General features: G+C 38.1%; 1 protein-coding gene and 1 long non-coding RNA gene across 2 annotated transcripts; one reads left to right on the forward strand and one right to left on the reverse strand.

Moving 5' to 3' along the window:
• Positions 1–2,748: 2,748 nt before the first annotated feature.
• LOC127658280 (uncharacterized) lies at positions 2,749–12,060 on the forward strand. The gene is made up of 8 exons (XM_052147485.1): positions 2,749–2,879; positions 3,190–3,371; positions 4,396–4,457; positions 4,592–4,731; positions 5,684–6,825; positions 10,286–10,426; positions 11,656–11,721; positions 11,806–12,060. The coding sequence occupies exons 1-7, from the start codon at positions 2,816–2,818 to the stop codon at positions 11,710–11,712; spliced, it is 1,788 nt and encodes a 595-aa protein (XP_052003445.1). The 5' UTR covers positions 2,749–2,815; the 3' UTR covers positions 11,713–11,721; positions 11,806–12,060.
• A 5,180-nt stretch (positions 12,061–17,240) lies between these two features.
• LOC127657556 (uncharacterized) lies at positions 17,241–18,425 on the reverse strand. The gene is made up of 3 exons (XR_007972301.1): positions 18,408–18,425; positions 17,848–17,927; positions 17,241–17,636 (listed from the first exon to the last, which is right to left on the reverse strand). It is a non-coding gene; the product is annotated as an uncharacterized LOC127657556 (long non-coding RNA).
• Positions 18,426–20,661: the final 2,236 nt, after the last annotated feature.

A 20,661-nucleotide genomic window follows, 5' to 3' on the forward strand; every position in this document is an offset into this window, starting at 1 on the left:
TTGTAATAATCATTTTTATAAATTTTATTATTTGTAAGTGAATTCTTAGTGTTGAAATGTGTAATGTATTAGTAACTAGAAAATAAAGTTTCTCAAGACAAAATTTGACCAAAATTTCCTGAAAGTTTACAAAAATGTACAGGTATGTAGCTTGTATAATAAAGTTTGTATAATAACAGTATGTTGGCTTTATCAAGCCAGCAAAATTAGAAAACAGTCCTTCAGCATTGTAGCAACAGAACACTAACATGTCTGTAAATAAAAACATATTTTCTAAATAAGATCATACTTGCTGTGTGTGTATGTCTGTATTAGTGAGGAGAGAGGGGGTGAGATCATCTACATGTGTTGCAACTCTACATGATGACATCATCTTCAGAGTCCCATGAGATACATATAGTCCAGCACATTCCTATTCAGGACACGGTCACCCATCCCATCCCCTGTGTGAACTCCAGTTTGTACAGTGATTTTTCAAGTCCTCATCTCTCTCTTTACAGCACATCTTCTCAACTGATGGCCTATAATAAATCACATATGTAACCTGTATGTTCTCCTTTTAGATAATTGAGTTTCATAGAGGACAAAGACCAAGTGAAACATATGAAGCATAGCAGAATCTTTGGAGCTGTCCAGAATGGAGCTGTCCGTCAGGACAGGGTGATGTTGTTGACAAAGTGCTTTGGGCGTCATTGGAACATTCAGATTTCAAATTGTTCCACTAACAGGCTAAAGCATTTCACTGTGTTTACTTTACCACAAGAGCTTAGAGTGTGATTTTAGTATTTAAATATTTAAAAGCACCAGATAACAACTCTTACCACTGCACTGTTTGTAAAAATGTCAAACACAAAGATTGGGAAATACACTAAAACTATTGAGCAATTTTACTTTAAAGGGATTGGTGAAATTTCTGTGATCATTTCTTCATCATCTGTTTTTTTTTAAAACATGTAATACTTTCTTTCTTCCATGGAATACAAAGATGTTATTTAGCAGAATGCTAATCTTTTCCATGCAATGACAGTGAATGGTGTCCACAGATGTCATTGAAAAATGATTTGAATTTCTCCTTCAGTTCCTCACATTAAGTCATCATATTGGCTTCAGAACACTTGAAATATTGCACACAGGTCTTATGGACTACATTAATGGTGCTTTGTTGTCCTCTTTGACATTCACGGTCCCCGTACACTTTGATAGCATGGAAAAGAACAGCTTTGAAATTCTGGAAATCTCCTTTCCTGTGTTCCACAGAAGAAAGAGAGCCATACAGGTTGAACAAGGTGAGACGACCTCCCAGGCCAAGACCTGAGGGTGGCATAATGTACTTCAGTGAAACCCTGTGGAAAAACAAAACGAGGCATTTAACAACCTACATTTCAGACACAGACAAATACTCAGACATCAATATAATATCATTTATTCTGTGGAACACCAAAGGAAATGTTAGGCAGAATTTTAACCTCAGGTACCATTCACTTTCATTGTATGGGAAAAAGGATGCAAGGCTAACATTTTGCCTAATAACTACTATTAGGTTCCACAAAAGAAAGTCATATACTGTAGGTTTGGTGAGTAAATTATGACAGAATATTTATATCTGAAAGAACTATCCCTTTAAGTTCAACATGCTTCAGAGCAAACTTATGATTCAACCTGGTGGCAACGTGTAAGAGTATCTTGAATATTAGAGTGAATATTTAAGAATGATGGTAGCATGCATCTCCTGTGACAGACAGATGTGGTTGGGGCTTTTAAATTGATCAGGAGGAGAGAGATGCCCCCTGCTGCAGCTTGTGGAAACACACAGCTAATGTCACTGCTGATGTCACGGGTGATGTCATCCTACAGATTCATTTCAGATGGAGCAATGGTGAGATGTGACATTTATAGTGAGAAATCATGACCATAAATCTAAAAGCCAAGCCAGCAGGAGAATTAAAAAAAAAGGTTTTACCAGGCAGTGACTCCATACCACCATAACCCATTTTCAACAATCAGTAGTCTTTCTGGTTAGTTCTCAGCCTGAGCAAGAAATACATTTGGACCTCTAAACCCCTGAGAATACCAAGGTGTTCATTCTGTTAATGATTATTATATTTTCTAATAATTCAATCTCTCTCTTCAAACCTTATCAGATTAATAATCCAAGTTATTTAGGAATTTACAGAACTAATTCAGATCAACACTTTTGAAAGCTGTCAGTTCTTTTTCATACACTCGTATAAGAATATGTTTTAAAAAAACAGAGGCTCAAATGTTGCGCTTTCATTTCTGAGGAAACTTAATGGAGTTCTGTGTTAAGTTTAATTTAAGTATCAGCTTTGTCTCAAACTTCCTTAGGAGAAATAAGGAGAACATAGCTATAAAACTGATTAATTCGGATCATTTGGTTTTGGATGAATTGAATGAGAATAGTTTGAGTTCATATCAAAATATTTGATGTTGACTCTGTATCGTGGGAAATCTGAGCACAGTGTGAGTCTCTGTTTAGATCTCTTGAGACACGTGAGATTACAGGGGTGATTTTTCTCAGCAGATAAATCTAAGAAGCAAGAGACTTCAAATAAGATAGATCATATTTTTTATTTTTCTTGCCTATGGGGTGGTTTTTAAAAGTTATCTTCGTTGTCTCTCCTTTAGAAATAAACATTAGAGAAAACGAGGCCCAAGAACTCCACCCCCCTATGTGCAGTACCTGCTCAGGTGCTCAAACAATAAAATGACTGTTCACTCTGATAAAGAGGCACTTTCTCCAGAGCATTAGTTTGATGGCAGAGATCGCACACTGAAGGATAACGTCTCTTCAAAGATGATGGAAATTATATCAACAGCCTCTGCCACCATAGTTGCTGGTTGGCTTGTACTTTTCATGGGTAAGTAGCAACTTTGTTTTAAAAAGGTGAATCATTAATAATTGTTTAAAAAACCTTTATTATATCCTTTGCAAATATGGACATACGCCTACAGTATATACTGTTTTAAATACTGATGTATTGATGTTTTTAAGGTTGTTGTCACTTAAATTTAGTGGCACAGTCAGTACATTGAATATACTAATATCTTATATACTGTATTCATATAACTTAAGTAACCAAACAATATTGAAAGTGCCTGATTTTAACTGAAAGTCACATAACTCTGAATTAAAATGTTTCATTAACAATCTATCAAAATCTGATTCAGGCGTGAACTCGGTCGAAATGTCACTGGTGGAGTTCCCCAATGAAAGCACAGATGCCATGACTCCACACCCTTTAACCGCAGTTATCATGGATCTTAGAATCACTAACCGGACTTACAGTGACTCACTGGCTGACCAGCAATCAGTAGAGTATACAATACTCAGGCGAGAGGTGGAGGAACTGGTAAGGGTCTCTTTCAAATAAGTAAGCTGTTATTATCTAAATAAACTGTTTTAATTTAAGGCACAAATATAATTTAACTCAACTAAATCAAACTGACTTCATTTCGTTATACCAGTAAAAGTTATTTTTAACCCTTCTGTGCAGTTGGCAGTCAAGTAACACTGTAGCTCTTAGCAGGTCAAATTGGCCCAGCTCGTCAAATCGCAGTTCAGCTGTCACAATTTGCAAATTTCCCCCCCAAACAACTGTTTTATCATTAGTAACCAACCTTTCCCTTATATACAAATGTAAAAGTTACTGGTTTTATTTCAAGTAAATGCTCCAAATTGACAGTAGAGTATGTTTTATGTATAGTATAAAAGTATGTGTGTGTGTGTGTGTATGCGTGTACATGTGTGTGTGTGTGTGTGTGGGTCAGGATTTGATTAAACTACACACACACACACACACACAGACACACACATTTGATCCTATTTTCCCCATTAGTTTCCAATGACTCCTATTGTTTTTATATTGAGATAATAATATTTTGACAACCCATTTGTGTGTGTGTGTGTGTGTGTTTTTTGGGGTGTATGGGTGTGTGCAGGTCAAGTTTTGCTTGCACACACAAACAAAACCAAAAATGTCCCCATATTTTCCCCTTTGTTTACATTGACTTGCATTGTTTTATATTGAGCTAATAATATTGTGACAATTTATGGATGTATGTGTGTTTGTCTGCATGTGCTTGCTTTGGGTAGGTGTGGGTGTTTACAGAAACCAAAAAGTTAAGTTGATGTACATTTTGAATGGGTCAAATTGACCCGTAAATTAATTGGGTTAGAAAAATGGCATGTTACCACACTCTGCAGTATACTTCACAGAAAACCATACTATTACCAAGTTGAATGTTCAAGAAACCATGGTATTTCCTTAGTACCATGACATTAATTATTTAAAAGACATGAATTAAACCTGAATTCTACAGGTGATGATCATTCATAACAGGAATTATGTCCCTGTTGTATTTTCCCTTTTTTAGTTGAATGAGATCTATGACCCCACTCTTCTGACATATTTGGGGACGAATGAGATGACCTTCAGGTTTGAAATAAACTCTCATAATCTCCGTTTGCATTCATATATTTAAAGAATGTCTTTCTTTGTAGAGTTTAACTCTAACATGACACTTCACAAGGGTTTTAAAATGTCTGATCTTATGAGTTCTTCTCTTGCAGTTTTGGGTCTGTGGTCGCCAACTCTCGATTGTTGTTTGGGACGGCCATGCTTAATCCAGTGCTTGTGAGAAGCATTTTTCTGTCTGCGTACAAGCAAATTCCATCCGCAACATTAGAGATTGACCTCGGCTACTTTGAAAGTAAAATAACAGCAAAATAATTGTTGATTTCAGATCTGTATTTCCTATTGTTATTAAACAAACCAGTGCGTGACTGTTGTATGGCTTGATTTTACATGTGGGGTTTAAGTTGAAGTGTGTAATTTCTGCTAACGACTAGGGCCACTGAACAGAAAAAAAAAATCAACATTGTTATAATCTTTTCACTGTTCCATTTTGCTTTACAAATACAACCCCCGTCTGCTGTTGATCGAACAAACAGACAGTCCCCCAAACACATGCCATCGGTTAAACAGATGCTGTTGTTTCGGGCTAGATGTGTCTGTGTCGGGCTAGATGTGTCACTCAAAACACATTGAATATTTATAGCACCACAGAAACACAATGTTTACAGTTTTTAGTGGAAATCAACCTACAAATTGCTTCCTTATAATAAGTTGTATCTGCATTTTAAAGTATTTAACACTTTTTAAAATTTAAAGGTGGCGCCAGAGATAAATACTTCAAAAGAAAGGTTGGCACACCACAGCTCCAAAAATTTAGTTTTGAGCCATTATAAGACATTTTCTATTTTTGAACTGTGGTGTGCCCACTTTTTTTTTTGAAGCTTGGTCGATTACCTTCACTGAGCTTTTTTGCCACTGGATGTGCGTGCTTTTGCTTAGTGTTTTGCTAAAGATAATTGCAAAAATAATTACTGTTTTCAAATAACCCACCTCGTCTTCAGTTGGTTGAACAAAGAGTTTGTCCCATCCCACACTCATGCCATAGGTTGAGCCAATGTTGCTATGTAGGGCCAAGTTGGGCATCTCAAACAAATTGATAAAACTTCTGTTTGGTGGTGCTAGTGGCACAGAAATTACACACTTCACATTGTCCGAAGAAAATATAATCTCAGAACAAACATTTATGTACTTAGTGGAAAAACACAATATCATCAACTGATTCAAATTCTATTCCTATTCACTCACAGATGAACTACCAGTTCAAGAACCATTAGAAGAACAGGAGCCCACCAGCAGACCACCATCAACACCACAGACAGAAAAACCCATGGCCATGCCCCTCACTTCCACTCCTGACATCATAACAGATGCTGCATCCCTCACCAGTCGCCATCCAATCACATACACACCCAACATGAACACCTCCTTTCTGTTGAGCTCCAGTGCTGATGTCAAAAACACCACACACTCTTTCCTCTCCTCCATCACTCCGAGCCCCACCTCAACACGCCTTAACAACACCACAATGCACCCAAACACCACTCACTTACCAATGAGCAATACAAGCTTCATCTTTGCAGCCCAGAATGACACCACCGCTTCAACTCCCAATGAAAGCACCTCTGCAGCCTTCAAAAGATCCACCAATGCAGCCCCAAATGGCACCATCATTGCAGCCCCCTATGACATCACCACTGCATCCTTTAACAGCACCATCACTGCAGCCCCCAATGACACCACCATTGCAGCTCCCAATTACATCACCACTGCATCCTTTAACAGCACCACCACTGCAGCCCCAAATGGCACCACCATTGCAGCTCCCAATGACATCACCACTGCATCCTTTAACAGCAACACTACTGCAGCCACAAATGGCATCACCATTGCAGCTCCCAATGACATCACCACTGCATCCTTTAACAGCACCACCATTGGAGCTCCCAATGATATCACCACTGCATCCTTTAACAGCACCACCACTGCAGCCCCAAATGGCACCACCATTGCAGCTCCCAATGACATCACCACTGCATCCTTTAACAGCAACACTACTGCAGCCACAAATGGCATCACCACTGCATCCTTTAACAGCACCGCCACTGCAGCCCCAAATGGAACCACCATTGCATTCCATAACAGCACTACAACTGCAGATCCCAATGGCACCACCACTGCACTTGGCAGCACCCTTCCCTCAATCGACAGCACAACTGATATGAACTCTACAGTCAAGACCACTCCATTTACAACAACACAACCTCCAAATACCATAACTGTGAGCCAATCACCTACCACAGCCACTGCTCTGATGCCTGGCTGGGTCATCGCCCTCTTTGTGGTGGCGGCTGTCAGTCTCTTCCTCCTCATCATCCTCCTCATCGTTGTGGTGAGTGATCGAGGGTCAGGATGACTGTGATTGGGGTGTTTGTGTGGGTGTGAGTTTTCTTTAGAAGAACATGTCAGCAACTTTGCTGGCTGAAGTAGTTTGTAATCTGTTTAAAACATAAGTTATATATTCTTGCAAATTAATCAGAATGATTGAAGGAATGTCCGGGGTTCAAAACAAGTTTAGCATAATTAACAGTATTTGTGGTATAATGTTGATTTCAACTTGTCCCTCTTTCATAAAAGAAAAAGAAAAATCGTGGTTACAGTGAGACACATCAATAGAAGTGAATGGGGCCACTCCATTATGTTAAAATACACACTGTTTCAAAAGTATAGGCACAAGATGTAAACATTATGTAACATTGAGGCATAATGTTGATTACCCAAAATAATATTTGAACTCACCCCTCATTTATTAAACTGGTACAGTCAGGCATTTACAGTATAATGGAAGTGAATGGGGCCAGTCACTAAACATTAAAATACAAATAGTTTCAAAAGTTCAAGCCAAAACACATAAACATTATACATGTTATCATAATTTGAGTGTGATAAAATCACTTACTAACCTTACTTGTGTAAAGTTATATCCATTGTCATGACGAAACAAAACCCTGTAATTCCTGTATTTGATATAACTTCACACAGTGACAGTGAGTGGAGTGAGAGAGAGTTACCCTCACGCTGAAGCAGTATCAGGTGAAATGAATTAACAAAATATGCCAAACGTCTTGTAAAATAAGGAATCCTCCCGTAATTGAGGGAAAAAATTGCGTTCTGTATGAAATCCATACGTGAAGCCTTTTGTCCTGTATTTTAGCGTCATACACTCAAACTGCTGAGAAAGTTTCATAAATCAAGAGAAATTGACCTGAAACACACACCTTTCAAGTGAGTTGTGTGAGACATCGGCTGGTGCTTTACAAGGACACTTGACCAAAGATTTTCTTACATTTCCCTTGGGATAAACAATATTTACTGCCAAAACAACGATACTAATCCAAAGAGAAATACACTATTTTCATGTTAAGACTTTTCTCCCACTTTCTTTCTTCTTTATGGTAGTTTTATTAAAGCATTGCTCATTTTAAGTGTAGGGGAAGAGCTTTTGCATCTGTCCAACGCAGTTTTTTTTAATGTATATCATTGTCTCGAGCAGGAGCTTGTAAATTAGGGTCATTCCTACAATTTGGTGACATTTAAGTCCCCATTATAAGTGTGTGTCGTACTTATATTACTTAATTGTATTATTGTTAAAAAGAATAGACTATTTATAATGTTACACATGTTTGTCTGCTTAAAAGTTACATTTTAAATAATTGAAATCCTTTTCAACTATTTCCTCATGCCCCTAAACATAACCCCATATAATTAAGAGTTTAATATTACATCCTAACTAACATGTATTCATTTATGTTACATTTGTAATTTTAAAACTGATAGTGGAGTTTTTTTGTGTGTCCCTTGATTTATCACCCTGGTATGTCATGATACTATGACCTTTCATTGAAGATATATGTTAGGAAATTACATCACACACACTGGAGGTGGACATTACATTTACATTTATGCATTTAGCAAACACTTTTATCCAAAGCGACTTACAGTGCACTTATTACAAGGACAATTCCCCCGGAGCAACCTGGAGTTAAGTGCTTTGCTCAAGGACACAATGGTGGCTGTGGGGATCGAACTAGCGACCTTCTGATTAACAGTTTACCAGTTATGTGGTTTAGACCACTACACCACCACCACTCCAACTTGCATAATGTTAACTGTTCTCCTCAATTATTTTTGAGTTATTTGAAGTTTGTAACTTTATTGATTTATTTATGTTTTCATTTATTTTGTGGTGTTAGTCATATGTGGTCAAGCATAACATTTCCACCATTTTATGGGTAGATATATGGGAAATATGCATGTTACACCACTCTTTGTCTCTCTCCACTGGCTACCGGTTGATGGACGTATCAAATTCAAGGCTCAGATGATAGCATACAGAGCAGTCACTGGGTCTGCTCCAACATACCTAAAATCATTTCTGCAGAGCTACACGCCCACTAGAAGCCTACGTTCGGCTAAGGAACTTTGCATTGCTGTACCAACACAAAGAGGCACCAAAACACTTTCTCTGACTTTCAGATTCATCATATCACGTTGGTGGAATGACCTTCAAAACTCCATCCGTGAAGCTGTCTCACTCTCTGTCTTCAAAAAAACGGCTAAAAACTCATCTTTTCCATGAGCACTTAACAAGTCACTAACAAAAAACTAAAATAAATAAATAATATTTTGCAATTGTATATGTTTTGAATACTATTCTGATGCTAGTGAAACTTTGTAGTATGGCACTTTTGTACCACTGTATCCTTAAGATGATTCACTTGTGTTTTTCTCTTTTGTAAGTCGCTTTGGCGTCTTTTAAAAAAAATCAATTTACAGTATTTATGTTAACAAATAAAATCTAAATCACAGACCATGAAATGGCTAATTTATCCACTGAATGTGCACCCTGTTATTGTCCACCCTCATGCTGCCCATTTACCTGGATGGACATCTGAATTTCTTAGTAATTTAGCTTCACCAGTATGAGTAATACAATCTTTAACATGTCCCTGTAATTATGAAACATGACAAAACTTGTAAAAGTATGTTTTATTTTTCAAAAGTTTCAAAGACGGGAATATCAATGAATTGTAGGACTACGCCATTTATGATATGTACAGAATTGCAGGTCCGACAATAGTAATAGTAAACCATTTTTTTGTACAACTTTACAGCTCAAACAATACATGAGATTTAACAGAAGAATTAATTTAAATGTTTTCATAAATTATAAGCTTCACATTTCTGCACATTTCACAAACGCTCCAAAAATTGGTCCCATTCACTTCCATTGTAAGTGCCTCACTGTAATGTCGATTTTTGCTTTTTCTAAAGAAAAGGAGGGACAAGTCGAAATTAATTTGTGTTGTAATCAACATCATGCCACAAATGCTGTCGATTGAGCTTAACTTGTATTGAACCTGGAATATTGAGTTTCAGTTGAACTGAAACCTGAAAATTTATTTAAATACTATATTAAAAAGGATATTAAATATGTATTGTATTAAATATATTAAAAGTGCATTGATACTAATTAAGCTTCTATGTTTATTCCTATCTTTTACAAAACAAATGACAATAGCAGTACCATGGTAAAGTAATGTTATCATAACTGTACTTCAAAATACCATGCTACTAAATGATTACCATATTTATGTGCTATGCTATTTAGAAATTAATTCCAAGGTACTTGAATTCAAAAATACAATGGGATTACCGTGGAACATGTCCAAAAACAGAGCATAACAGCGATGGTTTTGTACTTTTTGTGATGTGATATTACTATTACTAATGTAGTAATTCTTGAAATCATGAAGTCAATTAACTGTGGTCAGATATGCTCTTCCTCTCAGGTGGTGCTCTGGTGCAATAAACCGAAACAAAGAGGTTTCGTGAATGAACCTGATGAGTCAAATCCCCCCATGTACTTCAATCCAGATATCCCCATGTACTCAACGCACAGCACATTCCATACAGCCAATGGCAAACAAGCGGTGAGTTACTTTTCACAACTTATTCTGACGCAACTCTGTGTTCATTTAAAAGATTGTTAAAAAAGACTCAGATGTCAGGACTTAATTTATCGAGAAACAATAAAAATTTAATGTAAAACCGTGCTTAACAGAATGTAGCATTTCTACCGATTTGCTAAATTATAACGTAAAATGAACAGATGAAAACATGCTCAAATGAAGTCACCTTTTTGTTATGTAAAAACAATATTAAAGCTTACAAATCATGATTTGCAACTTTTGAAGTTGAAGTGTGTAATTTCTGTGAAATTAGAGTTTCAAAGAGCTTTCCAGAATGCTTCCCCTGTTTTCCATTAGTTGCAAAAACAGACAGCCCTGCCCAAAACCGACTCCATTGGTTGAATCAGTGTTGCCACTGTATGTCAAGCAGGTTGCTCCAACAAACAGAGCAAACTAAATAAACCAACGAATTGGGTTCTTACAGTTGTCTCTGCATATTGAGCTGGGATAAAAGGAAGTATCCCAACATCACAAAAATGACACACTTCACCTTTAACCAAATAAATCAAATTGCTGATGCATTTGGAGGGAAACAGATGGGGTTTTCAGGAGGGCTCTGCAGGTCTTCTCCTCCACCATCTCTGTCTATGTAAAACACTGACCTCACAATCACAGATCAGAACTAGGGAAAGTTGGCTACTGTTACCAGGCGTTCCAGCATCCCTGCCATCTGCACAGGCTCCTCTTTGTGAAGCTCAGACTGGGAAACCTGAAGCGTGGGAAACTCGACTCCCACTCAGGGACCGTGAGGCCTCCATCTGCGTCTCCTCCACCGTCCAGTAGCCACAGCGTCACTGCTCACAATGCCCTGCCTACATCCGAACAATACCGAGAGCTAGAAGAGAAAGACTTAAACTCTTAATCTAACCCTCACTGAGGCCTCAAGGGCTGAATTAATCTGAGCAGCAGGTTTTGGTCAACAGCAGAGTAGAGAGTGATTTACTATTTCCTGAATGAATGAAACAGAGCTGCAAATGTTTTTAGTGGGTTACTTTTTAATGAATTTATTTATTGGCATTCATATTTATTAACAAGCTGTTCATAGGCCTACTATTCACAGTAATGATAATGAAATCTCCACAATAAGAGTGCAAGAACACTTCACATGTTCTAATGACATTAGTCTTTGCTGCAGGTGAATGTATAAAGCATGCATGTCATAGTGTGACTAACATTAACTGACTCTGTAGGATGTCAGAGAAAAACCTCCGAAAAACCGAACAGGAATGTACGTGGTGAACAAATGAAGGACACAGGTAAAAAAAACACACCTGCAGCTGTTGGGATGGCACATTTCTCTATCAAACACACTAAAGTTCACACTTATTTTCATAATTTAGGTTCTCTGCCTCCTGCACCATCAACCCTCCTGTGTGTGAAGTTTTGTTGAAAGAAAATTAAACCAGCACTGCTTTGCAGTATGCTGAATGGAGTAGGATTCATGAATACGGATTTATATGCCATTAAATACACTCTTTAAAATGTATTTTCCTAAACTTTGAACAAGACCTCAGTGTACTTTGAAGCTATATAAATGTTTCTTGTACGAATGGATTGAATGATGACAATAATGTGGTGTAAAAACAATGATTTAGCGAAATTAAAATGATTTTCTGAATATGGTAGTGTAATGTCATCATTTCAGGGGCTACAAGTCTAAAAATCAATGCTGAAATAAGTAATTAAACAATACATTTATGCATTTTGTTTATGCATTTCTAAAAAAAAGTGAAATCCAGTGCAAAAACTCTGGTGAACACAGCTTTGAGATGGAGTACAAATATGTGGCTCATGTTAAGCAACCGATTGAGACCAAAAGCAGCTATTTTGTGTGTCAGAGAACAGGTGACAAACTCAATACGGAACAAACTATCTGAACTACATGGCAATAACAGGAGCTCTGTGTCATGTCAGGTTAAATTCCATTTAAAAGTAAATAGGGAAAAATTTGCCAGGCACGTTCCTGGTGGTGAACAAAAGTTTTGAACAATATGAACAAATGATATGGAGAACAGACAATATGAAAACAATTCTGATAGAGAAAGAGTGAGGCTGATGGAATGCTCTAGAATATCTGTGGTGGAATGTGATCTGTTAAGAAATGTGTTTTTTCTCACATTTTGATGTCTTTTGTCAGCGTACAACCTCATTCCACCCGAACAGAATGACGCTGAAACTCAGTCTGATAACAGCTTAAACACAATGAAAGTAAATGGAGCTGTTTAATTATATGACACATTTATCTAAACCCGTGCAAGGCACACTGAATTCATTTCTGTATTACTCTGTCAGGAATGATAGTTTTATAAATTGTGCTTTTACAAAATCACACATGCTCTAGACAGTACATTTCAGCTCAGTCATTGTACATGTAGTTTGTGGGAAGATTTTCCTATTTCATTGTAAAAAACAAAAACAACAAAAAAAAACACGTTGAGCATGAAGGGTTGTCAAAAATGTCTGTACATACACTGCAAGTCAAACATTTGGACACACTCAACAGAATTTGTGTTTCTGAAAACCTTTTGATTTAAAGGCTTATCCTGAAATGCTTGAAATTAGTTTGTATATGAATATGAATATGTGACAAAGTATTAATTTCTTTACAAAACTAACATTTTTATTAAATGTTGTTGTTGTTGTTGTTAATGGATAAATTGGACTGGATAGTGGAGGAAAAGTCACCAAGTGTCCAGCATACATGGAAACACCTTAAATATGGTTTAAAAATCATACCAGGTGGCACCTAATGAATTTAAAAAAATACCAAGAATGTGCATAGTTGTAATCTAGGCAAAGGTGGCTACTTAGAAGAATCTAAAATGGTAAAATAGTTTTGATTTGTTGAAAATTTTTTGTCCCTACATAATTCTCATACTTGCACTGCTGTCTCGAATAAGTGTTATGTCTGTGTGCGTCGATAATTTACCCCATGTGTTTCAGGTGCTGCTGGTGGGTGATTGGCGTTTCCATGGGAATGCTGAGCGCCAGCTTGTCGATGACCTGCGTTTCCATGGGAACGCTGATTGCCTAGCTCATCAGCGGACCAATGGCACCTGCTCCACTTTAATTACCTTTCTGTGACGAGGAGGGGAGCATGACTGGCTGTGATGATGCATGCCTGGTGCTGAGTTGACTAATCAGCGGGGGGCCAGAGATGCCAGTTCGGGAGAGAGACGCACAAAGCTGTGTGTGTGTGTGTGTTTTGTTTTGCAGTTTATGTTATGCTTAAGTTCAGTTTGATATTAAAGTTTTACGTTGACTGTTCAGCTGGTTAGTCCCTCCTTGCTCATCTTAAGAACCTTGTTACACTAGCCATATAAGCTCTCCTGGTGTTGAGTACGGGTCAAATACTTTGTTGTTGTATTGTGATGCTTTGTATCCAGTCGGTCTTGTCCTGTTTTTGTTCACTTGGTCGGTTTCTGGTTTTTGAGTTTTTCAGTTTTATTATTGTGTTTCTGTTTTTCCCCCTCATGGGTGTTTTTGGTTTGTACTTTTGTGTTTTTATAAAGCCCTTATCCTTGCCTCCCTGTATTTGTGTCCTGCCGCTCTCTCCTGATTCGTGACAGAATGATTTAACCAGTTTTGGACACAGTAGAGGAGGTATGGGCATTTTTCTCCACCCAGCTCCTGGCCAGGAGCGGGCCTCTCATGGTGCCACCTTGGGTAAAATTTCACTGGATTGGTGTGGCTTTGGCATTTATGCTGAGAAGTTGGTCCTGGAGCCCCATAGGTGGTCCCATAATGAGACCTGTCTCAAACATCTTTTACTTTCAGGTCTGCATAACCCATATAGTTTTAAGGGGCTGGGAGCGGCCATTCCCGCAGCAGTGCTTCCGCCATTCCCCTGCCCATGTCATTGTTCACGGCAATGGAGCCCATTCCCACCATTGCCAAGGTGTTGCCAGCACTCCTGATCATAGCGGCCGTTGAAGAGCCTGTCCTGTTCCATGTGGTCATAGAGTCTGTCCATTTCCCTGATGCTATCAATGAGCCAGTCCAGTTCCATGTGGCTGTCGACAGTCCTGTCCAGTCCCCTGTGCCCGGCCGTCAGCCTAATCATTCCCAGCAGCCACTGCTCCACCTATCCAATCCAAAGTGTCTGCCACCCTGTCTGCTGACCCCTGCCCAGCGGCCGCTGCCCAGTCCAGTCAGACCCCTGTCCAATGGCTGCCCATGTCCAGTCAGACCCCTGTCCAACGGCTGCCCACGTCCAGTCAGACCACTGTCCAGCGACCGCCCTTGTCCGGTCTGACCCCAGTCCAGCAGCCGCACCTTTCCTGAAGCCACCTCCCAGGCCGCTGGAACCCGTCTCTTTTCTGAGGCCTCCTCCCAGGCTGCTGTTCCTTTTTTGGGTTGCCAGGAGGTGTCCCTTTGAGAGAGGGTAGTGTCAGGATCCTGACACTCTTGTTCTGTGTCTGTTGTTTAGTCGTGTTGTTTAGTTTTTTTTGTCTCTGTGCTAGGGCACTGTTTTGGTTTCTTTACCGTGAGCACTATGGTCTGTTTTGTGTTTCATGTTCAGAGCATGGTGTTGGGCTCCTGACTCTTTTGTCTAGTCCGGTTTTGGTTCTGCTGTCTTCTGCCGGACACTCATGTTCCATGTCTTGTCTTTCTTCCCAACCTCCCTCCCTGGTCGGTCTCCTTGTATCTTGTATCTGTTGTTGATGCCAGCAGGCGTCCATCAGGAGAGGGGTACTGTCACAGTCGGTTCTGACTGTGCCTCCTCTGACTGTCTGTCTATCTCATATTTGTGCAATGTCTGTGTGTGTCCATGTTTTCCCTCATGTGTTTCAAGTGCTGCTGGTGGGTGATTGCTGTTTCCATGGGAACGCTGATTGCCTAGGTCATCAGCGGATTGACGGCACCAGCTCCCCGTTAATTACCTCTCCATATAAGCTCTCCTTGGTGAGTCTGGTAGAGCTGGGGTACTCTAGTTTGCACTCGGATTTGAGTCTGAGTCACAAGTCCAATTTTCATGGACATGTACTTGTCATGGATTCAGATGCATTTTTACTCTGACTTGACTCAGACTAGTCCATGGCATTTGTGATGCAATAAAAAACAAACAAACAATAAATTAACATAACACAGGGTAACCATACGTCCTCTTTTCCCCAGGCATGTCCTCTTTTTCCGGGATTTGATAATTGCTTCAAAATGGCAAAATTTGGCTTTGTCTTCATATTGATGTGCTCTCTAGAGTTAGTACTATCATATATTCTATGTATTATTCCGACTGTGAGCAGCAGTGCGCACTCTTTCAAAGTACTTTTTAACTCTCGCCAGTGCAGTATGTGTGTGTGAGAGATTGCCATTCGCCAGACGTGCTCTGCCGCTCTCATCCAGAAATATCAATAAGATAAGCACACTTTAAAAAGTATGTTCCCAAACTCTGCAAATTATTTCATGGCACACACGTTTTATCAGGCTCACGCTTACTGTGCAAAGTCCTTTCTAACTGAAAATGTTGACTACATCGAGACAAAATCTAATTTACTACATATCAGGGACATTTAAACTAATACAACAGATTAAAAAGACCATGATTAAAATTGTACAACCTCTGTGTGCTATCTGTAAACCTGGCACTTGCTTTTCAATGGCAAAAAAGTCAGAAAATACAATGAAGTACACAAGTGAGGGGAGAAGTCTCTATTCACATATTATTCCTACTAAATATAGTGTGAAAGAAACATCAGCCCAACTGTGTGTTTGTCAGAAATTTGATCATGACTTGAGGGAAGTAGGCTATGCCTGGACACAGCAGGAGGACTGAAAAGTGTTTTTTTTTTCTTCTTCAAGTTTTCTGTTTTTCCCACTTGTGGGTGTTTTTGGTTTGTATTTTTGTGTTTTGATGATAAAGACCTTATCCTTGCCTCCCTGCATTTGGGTCCTGACTCTCTCTCCTGATTCGTGACACTATAGAGTGCAAGAGTGCCTGTCTTATTTCTGGAAGTGTTTTTCCTAGTCATTTTATAGGGATTTAAAAAAAGTCTTTATAACAGAGTTCTAAGCCATGAACCAAACCAATCAGCTTCAAGGTAAATCACAAGATAACAAGCTTTGATTTAAAGCGAAAAAGTCTTTGAAAATCTGACAAAAAGAGACAGGTACAAGACTGTGTCCTTAACGTCTTTCATGACAGAATGAACTACATTTCCATGAAGCAATGTGAATAATGAAAACAAGTTAAAGTTAAAACAATGGAAATATCTAAAATGGTTGATTATTGAAGGTGTTAATTCACAGTGCATCATGTGAGTGGCCAGTTACTTCTGTGCTTGGTTGCCACAATTCCGAAATTGTTGGATCTTTTTCTTCAGGATTCAAGGGTAGTGTAGTTCTTCACAACTAATTCTGCTATTAAACATGGGTTTAAAAAAATAATAATAAGTTGAAAAAAATGGACTGATAGCTTCAACAGAAGCATACAGTATACCATTTATTAAAAACCTTGGATCTAATGATAAATTTGTCTGTAGAGGTTTATAAGTTATCATAAAAAATCACCTCCCCTCCGGAAACATGAATGGGTTTTTACTTCCCTAACCCAAATGTTGCTGGTGCATATAATTGTGTAATGTGTGACATCAAATGTGCTATTAATTTCTTTATATGTAAAGCCAAAAACTTTACTTATTGCACATTAAACAAGCTGTCTATCTAAACAAGCTTTATGCGGAACAAAAGTAAAGGAATAAACTATATTGAATAAACTTTAATTTCTCAACTTCAACAGAGATGTCCACAGTTTTTACCTCCATCTTGTGGTGGATAAAGACATTGCTGATTGCAAATTGACATGCATGAAGAAAACCTGTGTGTTTGACATCAAAAGCAGATTATGGATTAAGGAAACATTTTGATTATTATAAAAACATATTTTAATAAAACCTGTTATTCCATGACAATCGGAGCTGGTTATGATCTAAATGTTCATTAAGCTTAAGTAGCTCAGTCTAGCAGGGGGTGTTGTGTTCATAAAGACAGATCCGAGAGATGAGCAGTTAACCCATCTCAGCAAGAGGCTCCATTGATTTTAACCAGAGCTCTAAGGCATATTTGGTTCTAGTGCTGACTTGCTCAATGTTCTCGCATGGTCCGGGGCTCGGTTACAGAACGGAGAAAAATGCAGTGAGGTGTCGCTCAGCTCAACGTGTGGAGACACCACCTTCACAATGAAAGCAAGCAATACACAGAAAACAAACACTCAATCAATACTACAAATTTCCATTAAAACATTTTTTTTTTTAACTTTAAATCATTGATTCCAGCCAGCGCAGGATTGCTGTTTGAAATGATCTAACTCTCATGTGACATTCGTTCCTCTGTTGTAAACAAAGAGCCAATGATAAAAAACTCCCAGAATTCTGTTAACACACCTCCCAAAGGCCTAGCAGCTGAGAGGAGATCTCACCAGGGCCCAGTTTCAAACCAGCCTCTTCCTGCAGCTCCCTGAGTCCTGCATCCAACAGCTACAGTTAAACACACACACACAGACAGAAAGATGCCACGGTCCAAATAACTGACATCAACATTTTTCCCCATTCTGATGGTTAATGTGAACATTAACTGAAACTCCTGACCCATATCTGGATGATTGGTTGATTAGATAATCGCATGGATGAGTGTTGGTGCCAGAGGACCTGGTTTGAGTATTTCATTAACTTCTGATCTCCTGGGATTTTCACGCAAAACACTCTCTAGGATTTACCCCGAATGGTGCCATATAATTTGTAATAATTTTTTTTTAATGAAAATAATACAAAATAGAAGCATTTGATTAGTGGTCTCAGGTTTTTGGACTCTACTGTAAAGCTTATAACATTTATTATAAAATGGAAAAGGTCAATGAATCACAAAAATCAATAAATCACAAACAAATTCTCTCAAATTAAAATAATTTGATTATATTTGTTTGTGATTGACTGATTGACATTACCGTTTATGCAATCTAGCAGGTACCTTTTCATCCAGTTCCACATGGCCACCTGAGTAAACAAATACATTTTTTTAGTCCTGAACACCTAGCATTCCCACTCACATATGCCACATTTCTGTGACTATTTTATTTCCATCTGATAACCCAGATGACACTTACAATGTCAGGATAGATAAATGAAGAAACTGTGTAAAAATAACTTTGCTTAAAACACGGTTTTCAAAACCTGACCTGACATTTAGGTAGTACGATACGACACACCAGAGATTATTTAGCATACATGGGCCACTTCTGTTAAAATGAATGGGCGAAATTGGAACGCCCAACGGCAACCAGCGGTCAACGGATATAGATAGGAAGTCCCGCCTTACAGGTGAAAGAGCCAATCGCCTTTTAGATTCAGAAGTCGCCTGTCAATCAACTCAACAACGCGCGTGCGTATTAGCTATACAAGCCGGGAACAATGCGTTTTTTTTTTTTGTGTAATCTAAAGTAAAGAAGCACCATTTATGATAACAGTATTATCAGATTTTACTGCTGATTTGACATATGTCCTTTGATCGTAATCTTGCCCAACCTTTCAAAATTTCGATCTTTTCCCATTCAAGTAGATAGGAGCAGCACTGGCATGACTGCCGAGAGAGTTTCAAAAATGGCCGACAGTGGACTGACTTGCAAGAAAGTCTTTGGACACACTCACTCGGGCGGAACCCATAACACTGGGGAAGATCCGAAGGCTGGAGGCGCGTCGCGTTAGCAACAGTCTCTGATTGGTTGACAGCAACGCCCACGTCTACTCCGCGGGTGGGGGTATCTGGGGCCAGGGAAATAAGACTCCTGGATACATCTTACATTTCATCAGACATCATGTCATAACTTTTATGAGGTAACATATGTTGATGATGATGAACATAAGTTCATGATTTAAATATATTAACTACTTATAGCTACACTCAAAACAATATTCTTGCTTATTTTTAAAATGTACACATTTCAATTTCAAAACAAAATCCCATCAAATTGAATTGCGTAATGTTTTACAAAATTAAATTAATAAAACGTAAAATATTTTTTTCTATTAATTCTATTTTAAATATTAATTCTATTTTTTATTTATTTATTTTTCTAAAAATTATTCAATTCTATTTGATGAAATTTTGTTATTAAATAGAAAGGCGTAAATCTTAGAATTATTTTTTGAGTGTATGTTGCAAACTCTGATCTAGGGAAAGTTGGTAACGAGCATCTTGATACCACTTAACCCTAATGAAGCCTGATTGGATTTGGTGAGTTTGGTCAAACTAAGACCAATCCTGGAATCCAGAATTTGTTCAGCTTTTTTTGTGACATCCTACATGGCACTGCATTTTCCTTCGACAGAAGCACCAGAACCTTTCAGTGCTTCTCCATACTGTATGACATCATCACAGAATATGATCATTAACTGCTTTCATCCATTTTTTGATATGTTACATTGTAATTCTACAATTTCCTTACAGAATTACATTATTCTATTAAATTACTATTGTCAGAGTATTTTAGGGAAAGTCATTAAAATGACACTAACTCAGGGCTTGGGTAGCTCAGCAAGTTGCTGACTGCCATACCTGGACTCGCACACTTTAAGGATTTGCTTTTCTCTGGGCACAAAGTGTAAAGATTGAATAACTAAAGTTATTATTATTGAATATTGATGAAGCAACATGATTTTTGTGAAAGTAATAATAATGGAAGGTTGTTTTAATATTGTTATAATTTTTATATATTTTAATGTATTTATATTTAAAACATTTGCAATGTTTTAAAAATAATTAAATAATAGATCAAATTACCTCAAAATCAAACTTTCGACATTGCACGCAATGATATCATGGTGATTTGCTTAATTATGATTTGCCTTTTTGATTCCTATCAGCAGACTTAACCTGTTTGTGCAAAAGTTAAAGTCTGTTGTGTCTAATAAAGTGAGAGCACCAGCTTGTGTATTAAATCAAGTTTATTTGAAATATCATTCAGACAAACACAAACACAGCCATGTTGCTACATACTACATTTTCATGTTACTACATGTCAAGAGGTCACTGACAACAGGCACAATGTAAATCTCACATGCTGTCGAAAGACAGAGATCTACTGACACAAAACAAACAACACATGCTTCCACAAGAGGATTTTACATAATCAAAGTCGAGCCCTTGACTGAGGGTTCAACCTCTGATCTTTAGTTATTAGGGTGTCCATGATTTTGGTCACA

The sequence above is a fragment of the Xyrauchen texanus genome, chromosome 17 (genome assembly GCF_025860055.1).
Source record: "Xyrauchen texanus isolate HMW12.3.18 chromosome 17, RBS_HiC_50CHRs, whole genome shotgun sequence".
Lineage (NCBI taxonomy): Eukaryota > Metazoa > Chordata > Actinopteri > Cypriniformes > Catostomidae > Xyrauchen > Xyrauchen texanus.